Source organism: Bubalus kerabau, chromosome 11, assembly GCF_029407905.1.
Source record: "Bubalus kerabau isolate K-KA32 ecotype Philippines breed swamp buffalo chromosome 11, PCC_UOA_SB_1v2, whole genome shotgun sequence".
Taxonomy (NCBI): Eukaryota; Metazoa; Chordata; class Mammalia; order Artiodactyla; family Bovidae; genus Bubalus; species Bubalus kerabau.
The window spans coordinates 96,812,458-96,822,902 of NC_073634.1; the positions used below are offsets into that span (position 1 = coordinate 96,812,458).

Sequence of the window (10,445 nt, forward strand, 5' to 3'; positions counted from 1 at the left end):
TCCAGATGGAAAGGTTGTTTTTTGTTTTTTATTTGGTTGCTCTAGGTCTTAATTGTGGCATGTGGAATTTTTAGTTGTGGCATGTGGGATCTAGTTTCCTGACCAGGGATCAAACCCAGGTCCTCTGCATTGGGAGCATGGAGTCTTAGCCAATGGACCACCAGGGAATTCCCCAGAAAGGAAAGGTTCTGACATGAAACACAGGTAGGCCTGGAAGACCCAGCTCTCCATCCAGCTTCATATCTTTCTCTCACTTCCTAAAATTCTTTTACGTGTTTTCCTCCTCCAACCTATTCTCTCCACTCTTTTTTTCTAATTGATCATTTTATTGACATTTGATCATTTTGCTTTCTTTGCTAAGAACAATACATTTTGGAATGCCACAGACCTGAGTTTAAACCTTGCCTTGCCCTAGCTGTGTAATTTGGAATTGTTACTTAACTCTGCAAAGTCTTGGTTTCTTCATCTTTGAAATATTACTACTTCTTCCCATGAAAAGATGCGGCCTTCAATGCGCCCTTATATTCATTATTAAGCACTTAATTCTTACCAAGTGCCAGGCACAGTTGAGGGTGCTGGGGATCATAAAAACAGCACTTATTTGAAGGCTGACTAGGTATTTTATGAATCGACTCATGTTACTCATCCCCACTTCTCAGATGAGGAAACTGAGGTATGGAAGGATTCTTTATCTTGCCCACAAAGCTGTAAACGTCAGCCTAGTTCCAGAGTGAATAGAGGCTATGCCATACACAGGGAGGAAAATAAAGTCCATGCCTTCATGGGATTTTCATTCCAAAGGAAAGTGGAATCTGGAAAACTACTGAGACAGTTTGTAATAGACAAGTATTGGTTTCTCATTCCTTCTCCGAAGTCCAAGACCAAAAAGGAGCATCAGGTAAACAGAGAAGAGAATCGACCTGAAGGCTCTCCTATTTCAACTCCTTCCGCCCCTGACGCAAATAGAAAAAGACAGCAGGGAACGCTTGTTTTGACAGCTGCTGTCACTCACCTTAATCAACAGGTTGGTGATCCTTAAACTTGAACCAGCTGGAGGGCTTGTGAAATGCGTGCTGGGCCACTCCCAGAATTTCCAATACAGTTAGTAAAGGGGGGTGCCTGAGATTTTGCATTTCTAACAGGTTCCCCAGTGAGGCTGACACTGCAGTTCTGGGATCACACATGGAAAACCACTGAACAATCCATGAAGCACTGATGTTCCCATTGCCAAGCTGAGGAAATTGAGTTTCAAGAAGGCTAGGTGCCTCACCGGAAGTTCTACCTCCAGTGAGGAACAGACAGGATTTGATCTGTCTGGCTCCAAAGCCTGTGCTGTTTCCACTTCCCCTAGGACAGGATTTCCCCATTCTATGTCTATTCACTTTATCCCAGAATTTCTGTTCTTGAAAGGCAAAGTCAAGGTGCTCGGAAAGCATGTTTTCATTTCCAATGAGGACAGAAGATAGCTTATAAAAGCTTTTAAAATATTTCTATTACCCAATAATTCCTCTTCTAGAAGTCTATACTATGAAAATGATCCAAAATATAGCCCCAAATACAAAGATGCTACGTGTTTTAGCCCAAAGCTAGGAATCTAAATATACAATATCAAGGAACTAGTTAAATAAAGTTTGGTCTATCCAAATGATGAAATATTATGAGGCCATTAAAAATTATTTATTTAGAATTTAACAAGTCAAAGCATCATTTATGATACAATATTAAGTTAAAACATTGAACTAAATTCAAAAAGCTCTCAATGTTATTAAAAATATTGAAAAAGCTGGAAGGAAATAAACAAGAACACTGACAATAGCTGTCTCTGTTTCTAATTTCTATACTTCCCAAATACTTTCTACAGTAAGCTTTTTTTATTAAAAAAAAAAAAACATGCAGTTTCTTTTTCTGGTTAACTACAAGAGATACTGTCAAGACCCCATTACAGTTAGTTGATTCCTAAAAAGCCAGGAAAAGCAAAACTGAACTTTAAAGCTAACATTTAATTACTGATTATATTTTTCCTGACCCTACAATGTACATAGTTTAAAGTAAAAAAATAAGAGGAAAAAAACTCAAAAGACAATCATTATCATAAACACAAAGAAAGAAGACCAGAAAGATACCTGTAAAATGATAACAGGGATTATTTTTGGTTGGTGGAATTATAAGGCTTTTTAAATCTCTTTTTAGTTTAACAATTATTGTTACATTTTCTACAATGAACATCAATTACTTTTTGAATAAAAAAATCTTTGCTGCTTTCCTTTTTAAGAGGAACTACCTCTTAAAAGGTTGTTTTTAAGAGACAACCACCAAGCAAATTACAGCACACCTATACAAAGGAATAAACAGCAACTTTAAAATGTTGTAAAAGAGTATTCAGTAACACAGAAAAACATTTGCTATATTAACTGACCATACTATAAAACAGTATGTTCAGAATGATCCCACTGTTTTTTTAACAACAAGCACACAAAATGTCTGTGTATACAAAGAAAACACCTTGGAAGGAAATATTCCAAAATATTAATAGTGTTTTATCCTAGGTAGTAAGATCAGAGATTATTCTAATTTTCTTTTTTTTTTTTTTGCTTCTGTATTTTGGTAAATTTTCCTTTCTTGAATATTGGTTACTTTTCCAATATTAAAATAAATTAACAAAAGCTACATTAAACAACAAAAAAATTTTACCTTGTTAAATAAAAGATAAAAAGAGAAAAGGTGAGCAGGGGTATCTTATTCAAAGATCTTTCTTTAAAAAGGCTTCCCAGCTCCATTCGAGCTCTAATTTTTAAATCAAGCTGGTCTTCCAGAATCAAAAGGGAAGTTCGTCTCCATCCTTCCTCCTACTGTAGACTTAACGCTTGAGCAGGACATCGAGTCCAGCAGCAAAGGTCCCCCCTGTTGATGGGGCAAACATATGTGGTCCAGAACCTTTAAACAAGCCCCTAGGGAGAGCAGGGTCTCGGGGCTAAAAATTTAACTGCCTTCTATGGCGATGAGTCTGATCACACGTGAATATAATATGATCATTGATGAAGGAAATGTAGTATTTATGTTGCAAATAACACACTAACTATAGGATTATACTCCCGGACCTGGCAGAGACCTCTGAGACCATCTGAAGACAATTTCCAGGACACTGTCTTTAGGATGCTATGTAAATATTGACTGGAAACAATAACAGAGATGTCACGCTAGAGGATCTTAAGTAAACAGTTCAAAAGCCTGGCTTCCTGTTTATACAATGTTAAGTCACTTCATGGCTAACCACAAGGTGATTCAGCACGCTGATTTGATCGGAGAATTTCTTGACCTGACATATCATAAAAGAGACTATGAAGAACAGGGGGAAAAGCCGGAAGATCACACAAAAGAATGAAAATAAACACACGGACATGTGTCTTCCAGCCCAAACCATGAGAGGTCTATGCCACCGGCCCAGATGGTCAATCAATTTCCAAATCGCTGTCCTCACTGTGGCAGGTGGCAGAGTTACGCACAGAGGTTAGCAACAAAACTTCCTTTTCGGGGAGCAACCCAAACTCCTGGAGGAAAGCCTCAAGGTCCACAGCAAAAAAATCTTCCCCCAGCTGGTCAGTGACTCTGACAAAGTTGCCAATCAGTTCGCCCCCCTTGTAGATGAGCAGGGCAGGGAGGGCATTCCTGGTGAAGCGGCTGCTGGCCCCGATCACCGAGCTCCTCACCCGGCAGAACTTGACGGCCGGGTACTCTGCTGCCAGGCAGAGCATGCAACCGTTCATGGCTTCGGTCCCTGGGATGCCGTCCTCGTAAATGTGGACCATGATGAGGGTGCTCCTCTGCTCCTTGTCAATCATGTCCAGGAACCCTTCTCCGCTGGGGATCTCAAAAACCTGCTTAAACTGGGGCCCCTGGTAGAGCTGCTGCCGCATCTCTTCCATCCTCTGCTTCCGGTACTGCTGCAGGAACTCCTCATCATCCTGGTCCTCGTTCATCACCGCCAAGTCCTTCAGAGTCATCTGCGGGGGGACCAGCAGTGAGCGTAAGAGACGTAAACCCGACAGCGACACAGGTTACACAGGACGTGTGAGGCGCCATGCTAATAATGCTGGCGATCGGGGGCAGCTTCTGAGCGAGGCCTGGGTGCTTCTGATTACCTTCCCACTGATCTTCTCCTGGAGGTCCTTCTGCTTCCGCTGCTCCTCCTCCTCGTCCAGATGGGACCTGCAGCTCAGGGACAGCTTCTTGATCAGCCTCTCCATCTCCCGGCACTGCTCCTCCCGCTGCTCTGTCTCCAGCTGTTTGAAGCGGCGCCAGTCATTGATCACGCCTTTTGGACCTGAGTTGGGGGTGAATGTGGAGGTGACCAAAGATGACCAAGGGATTAGGGGCCAGTGCACATCTGTCCAGAGCTGGCTGCATCAACGGCACAGGGATACTCACACAGGGCAGCGTGGTCCACACACAGGCACGTCCATGGCAGGACGGTGTGCGAGAATTAAAGGGCTACACTAAGACCCAATGTTAGGAGATGAGTGAAATGAATTCAAACTCATCTACTCAAAGAAAAATAAAGCAACTCTTAGAAACAGTAAGGTAGTTACAGGTCCCCTTCCATGAAAAGTGTCTAAAAAAGGTCAAAAAAGAAAAAGTAAAATGCAGAACAATACCATGGTATGATCCTCCAATTTTTAGAAAAAGAACTATATGTTCATGTACAAATATTTACATATATTTGTATATGTGCATGTACATTGGCATGACCTCTATATTTGCATGTAGAAAAAGGGCAAGAAAAATAGGTAAACTGTTAACAGTGGATATGTCCAGGAAGTAAGATCTAAGGAGACTGGTGAAAGAGAACTTTTACTTTTTTTCTTTCCACACTTCCTTATTACCTGACTTTTTATAACAAGATTGTGGCAGGTTGTCCTGTTATTCAAACTAACCCCAAACCTCCCGGCCCCCATGCTATATAGCCCTGCCCCTTACCACGTGACTTGTAATACCACTTCTGGGATGAAAACATGTAGCCCCAGCCCACTGATGCAGGGTTTGGCCATGTGACTTACTGTGGCCACTGAATTCTGAGCAAAAACTTAACAAGCCGTTCTATGCCTCCAGCGGCCCTCTCTTTCTCTACACTTGGTCAGGAGAACAGTGTGCCCCCAAAGGGGCTGCTCCTGCAGCCTCGTTCCTGGAATGACAGGACATATGAAGCAGAAGCAAGGCTGCTGGTGATCCATACGGGTAGCATGTAACACGACTAAGAAATAAACCTTTGTCATCACAAGACATGAGACTGGGAGGTCAAGGTTCATTTGTCGTCACAGGAAAAAAAATATAAATATCTGTATGAAGAAAACTTTAAAATGCTGCCGAGAAACACTAAAAAAGACCTGAATAAATGGAAAAGCAACACCATATTCCTGACCAGTAAAACAACATCACAAAGGCATAATTATCCCTAAATTCATCCATATATTTAATGCATTTCTGATGAAAATATGTGATTACACATGTGTGCATGCTCCTTTGGAAAAATAAGAAAGCGGGAGTTAAGAAAATAATGACATAGAAGAGTTCTGTATGGGGACCAGGCTTATCAGAGACTAAAACATATTATAATGGAATAATTAAAGCAGTGTGGGAGGACTTCCCGGGTGGCCCAGTGGTGAGGAATCCGCCTGCCAAAGCAGGGAACAGGGGTTCAATCCCTGGTCCGGGAGGACTCCATGGTCTGTAGAGCAACTAAGCCCGTGTGCCACAAGTACTGAAGCCCATGGGCCCTAAAGCCTGTGCTCCACAACCAGAGAAGCCACTGCGATGAGAAGCCCGAGCACCGCAACTAGAAGCCCCCGCGAAGCAACAAAGACCCAGTGCAGCTATAAACAGATAAGTAATTAAAACAGAAAAACAACACTGTGATATTAAAAGACAAATCAGTGGGAGAGACTACCAAGTACAGCCAAAGACGCAAATATAAGCAGAAATTCAGTACAAGATAGAACTGGCACTTCAAACAATGGAGAAATGGCCAGTCCTGGTGTCTGAGTGATTCCCTGGGCCCAGCAAAGGGACCAAGTTTCCAGAGCCTTGAAGACAAGGGGTAACACCCCAAAATACAGACTCATTTTCCACTCTACCTTCACTGGCCAAGCAGCTGCCAAGAACAAGGTCGCATCTCCCGATACCTGGCAAACAAATGCAGTATTGCCTCACGAATCGATTGCTTCTCTGAGGTGCCCACCAGTGTTTTGGGGGAGAAGCTTCGAGAACAAGTTGAGGAGTGGCTGTCCTTCTATGAGACTGGAGAGATTCCCTGAAAGAATCTGGATGTCATGAAGGACGCAATGGTTCAGGCAGAGGAAGTGGCTGCCACGATTACTAGGAAGCTCAAGAAACAGGAGAAGAAACACTTGAAGAAGGAAAAGAAAAGGCTGGCTGCAATTTCCCTGGCTTCTTTAGAAAATAGCAGTGCCCTGGAGGAGTGTGAGGAGACAAGTGAAAGACCCAAAAAGAAGAAAAAGCAAAAGCCCCAGGAGGCTCTTCGGGAGAATGAAATGGAAGACCCATCTGTCTCTTTTTCCAAACCCAAGAAAAAGAAATCTTTTTCCAAGGAAGAGCTAGTTAGTGGTGATCTTGAAGAGACAGCTGGTACTGGAAGTCCTCCCAAGAGGAAGAAATCTTTTCCCAAAGAGGAACCAGTTACTGACCCTGATGAGTCAGAAAACAAGAGGGTCCCCAAGAAAAAGCAGAAATTGTCTTCCAAGGAGGAGCCACTCAGCAGTGGACCTGAAGAGGCTGCTGCCAGCAAGAGCAGCGGCTCCAAGAAAAAGAAAAAGCTCTGAAAGCTATCCCAGGAAGTTAGAATGGACATCTTCCTAGTGGCGCATAACTTACAGAAGTATTCTCCATCCCATCCCCTAGAGCCCAATAAAAATAAAAACAAACAAACAAAACAAAACAAAAAAAAAGCAATGGAGAAAAGATGGCTTATTCAGTAAGTGATACTGAAATAACTGGGTAGCAATATGAAAAAAATTAGGTTGGAGTCCTGCCACTTAACAAAATGAATTCCAAATAAATCAACAGTTAAGTGTTAAACAAACAAACAAACAAACAAAATCATAAAAATACTTTTTTTTAAAAGGCATGGGAGTCTTTTATTAATCCTGTAGTGGAAAAAGGCCTTTTACATAAGAAATAAAACTAAGAAACTATAAAATAATGCTTTCAAGCACATAACAATTGAAAAAAAAAAAACACTTTCTGCCACAAAAAGAACAAAAACCAAGAGACAAACAATAAAATAGAAATATTTGAAACTCAAACCACAGATTAATTTCCTTAATATATAGCTTCCTAAGAAGAAAAAGACCAAGTACCCAATTTTGAAAATGAGCAAAGGACATGAACATATCCTTTAAAATTAGAAAAAAAGACTCATCACTCCCAACCTAGAGGAGTGGAATAGAGGTTCAAGAGGGAGAGGACATATGTATACCTATGGTTGATTCATGTTGATGTATGGCAGAAAGCAACATAATATTGTAAAGCAATTACCCTACAATTAAAAACAAATAAAATTTTTTAAAAAAGACTTGTCACTTCTAAAAAGATAAAAACTAAAACTACAGTGAAGTGCCATTTGCCATCCATCAGGATGGCATTAGGGTATCAGAAAAGTTTGGTAACACAGCAGAATGTCATGTATATGGGAACTGTCACACTCCTGCTTAAACTACAAACCAGTACCAGCTCAACTGACAGCAATTTGGAAATAACAAAATGTAGAAATGTAAATATCCCATAGCTAGGAATTTATACTACCAATATACTCATACCCATGATTAATGGGATATCAAACACCTATTCGAGAAGCTAGACTCAAAACACAGACCGGGCTATCTGAATCATCAGCACGCTGCCATGCATACATGTTAGTATTGCACAGTGCAATGGCTAGAAGCACCGTGAAATGGTAACACTGGGTTGTCTCTAGATGTGCGACTGGAATTAGAGAGAAGTGATCATGAGACTTCTGATACATATTTAATGGACATTTTTTAAACCTATTCCCAGAGCCCAGGATTTCCAGTACCTGTGTTAACTGAGATGCCTTCGCCTGCCAAGTCCGCATCTGTGGGCATGGAACTGCCAGCCAGGGCACCTCTGCCTCTGTCCTTGTCCTCGTGGTCGCTGTCCTCCTCCTCACTGCTGCTGTAATAGTACTGCAGCTTCTCTCCCAGCAACTTATCGTCCAGGGTCGTCATCGTGCCTGGGAGAAGGCGACAACAGCAGGCTGTTAGCTGGCTTGAATCAGACAGACATGAATCTGAAGAGTTGGGGATCACCTGTGCTCAGATCCTACTATTTATAATACCCTAAAAGGGACTGTTTTCATAAGCAGGATCTCAGCAAATCCACACAATGATCCTGTGACAGGGCTTATCATGGTCTTTTTGTAGAAGGTAAAACTGAGGCTCAGATGAGGAAAGTTTCACTGCTGAAAGTTTATAGCAAACAGTTGAGCTGGGCTCAGATCCCAGGGGTTCCTCACTCAGACAGACTGAAGGGGTGGGTCACTGCCTTCTGAACAGTATACACAGTGTACACACAGTATACCCTGAAGTAGGATGGTGGCTTGGAGCAGTCTACAGAGTGACTTAGGATTTTTATCTACACATACTTTTTGGTTTACCTACCAAGCAAGACTGCTGGTAATTGAAAAATTGGATAAGAATTCTCAGGAAAAAATCCAAAAAGCAGCACCAAGAGTGGGATGCTGAGACATTGCTTGTCTAAGCCCATCACTCATTCATCTCTTGCCTTCCACTTCCCAGTGAGGGTTAGAAAGCCCTACCAACTTTGGTTAAAAGAGGGGCCCATGACAAGATTTAATAATTCCCCGGTGTTTAAGTTTCCTAATGTGGCTTGGTCGGCAAAGAGACCACCTGCAATGCAGAAGACGCCTGTTCGATCGCTGGGTCAGGAAGATCCCCTGGAGAAGGAAATGGCAACCCATTCCAGTATTCCTGCCTGAGAAATCCCATGGACAAAGGAGCCTGGAGCACCACAGTCTATAGGATCGCAAGAGTTGCACACGACTTAGGGTGGTGAGAGCCAAGCTTCTGCATCAGAAGAAGCCTGGGACATCTGGGGAGAAAAGTACAGCTTAGTCCCTCACAAGTCTGCCTGAGGATCACTCCAGAAGGGGCTGTAACTCCAGCATGCCTTCCTTTGAACATTGCAATATCATGCTTCCTAGATTACAGGCATCCACGCCCCTGTTAAGACTCCATAACAAAGTGACTTCTCCCACCGGGCAGGGAGGTCTTGAAAACAAGAGATCGCCAATGCCCAGCACGAGGCCTCTGCACAATTGGCCAGGTTCACAGAGACAGCCCGGATCTGTGGGGATATCCAGGGACCCGGGCAGCCAGACGAAGGTGGGGCGGGGGGGTGCAGAGTGGCAGGGCTGAAAAAAAAAGATGCAGGAACAAAGCCGGGATCGGGGGGCGGTGAGAGAAATGGAACCAAACCTAACTTAAAGAGGCAGAGGGGCCCTGGTGGTGCAAGCTGAAAAGATAAGAGACTCGGCAGGGATGCGTACACGGTGAGGGCGGTGCCTTAGGTAGGCGGCGGCAAGGGCAGTGCCAGCGAAGGGGATGGGGAGCAGTCGGGGCCTTTAAGGGGAGGGGCCGAAGGCGGGGCCCGCAGGAGGTCTCCCGGAGAAGGCGGGGCCTTTAAGGGGAGGAGGGCCGAGGGCGGGGCCCGCGGGAGGGCTCGCGGAGGAGGCGGGGCCTTCCGGGGGAAGTAGTCGAAGGCGGGGCCCGCAGAAGGGAGGCAGAGAGGCGCGGAACCTTGGGGGATCCCGAGGGAGTTGGGGCCAGCGGAGGGAGCCGGGAAGCGACAAAGACCCTGGGGGTCCGGGGGCCGCGCCAACAGGGCCATCTCGTCCTGGCTTGCCGACCACCTGTACTCTGCCACCTCCCACCTCATACCCTATCCCCGCCGCTTCTTCCCGGCTGACCTTAGTGCAGTTCCCCGGCCTCGTTCAATCCAATCCTTCAGGCTGGCACTTCGGGAAGAAGGGTAACGCTCGGCTGGAGGAAGAGAAGTGGCTCGGCACCTTGAGCACGAAGAGAAAAGCCGCCTGAGTCCCGACTGCGCGGACCAATAGGGCAGCCTTTCTGCGTCAGCGCGGACACACGCTGCCCAATTAGAGGAAGTGCATCCTGGCCGGCCTAGCGGGAAGCTACGGGTCCTACTTTAGGACAAACTTCTCGACAAAAGTAATACTCTTCTATTTGCTTTATTTTTAATTTGAACGAATGGCCACGCTAGATATGCCCAGCTTTGAGCAATAAGAACAATTTCGTTGTCTTTGACCTGTCCGAAAACATTCCACATGTATTGTTATTGATTGTTAATCACATCACGTCTAGTAAGACAGAAGA

At 44.1% G+C, this 10,445-nt stretch overlaps 1 protein-coding gene across 1 annotated transcript; it reads right to left on the reverse strand.

The window, feature by feature from the left end:
- Positions 1-1,648: 1,648 nt before the first annotated feature.
- On the reverse strand, positions 1,649-10,193 carry PDCL (phosducin like). Its single transcript, XM_055541068.1, has 4 exons — positions 10,019-10,193; positions 8,087-8,263; positions 4,140-4,321; positions 1,649-4,001 (listed from the first exon to the last, which is right to left on the reverse strand). The coding sequence occupies exons 2-4, from the start codon at positions 8,256-8,258 to the stop codon at positions 3,450-3,452; spliced, it is 906 nt and encodes a 301-aa protein (XP_055397043.1). The 5' UTR covers positions 8,259-8,263; positions 10,019-10,193; the 3' UTR covers positions 1,649-3,449.
- Between the last annotated feature and the right edge of the window lie 252 nt (positions 10,194-10,445).

Excerpts from the sequence above, each read along its gene's own strand:
- PDCL (XM_055541068.1), bottom strand. The coding sequence starts at position 8,258 with ATGACGACCCTGGACGATAAGTTGCTGGGAGAGAAGCTGCAGTACTAT. Across the intron at positions 4,322-8,086 it reads AGGCATCTCAGTTAACACAG|GTCCAAAAGGCGTGATCAAT; the intron begins GTACTGGAAATC and ends CCCCCAACTCAG. Across the intron at positions 4,002-4,139 it reads AGGAGAAGATCAGTGGGAAG|ATGACTCTGAAGGACTTGGC; the intron begins GTAATCAGAAGC and ends GTCCCCCCGCAG.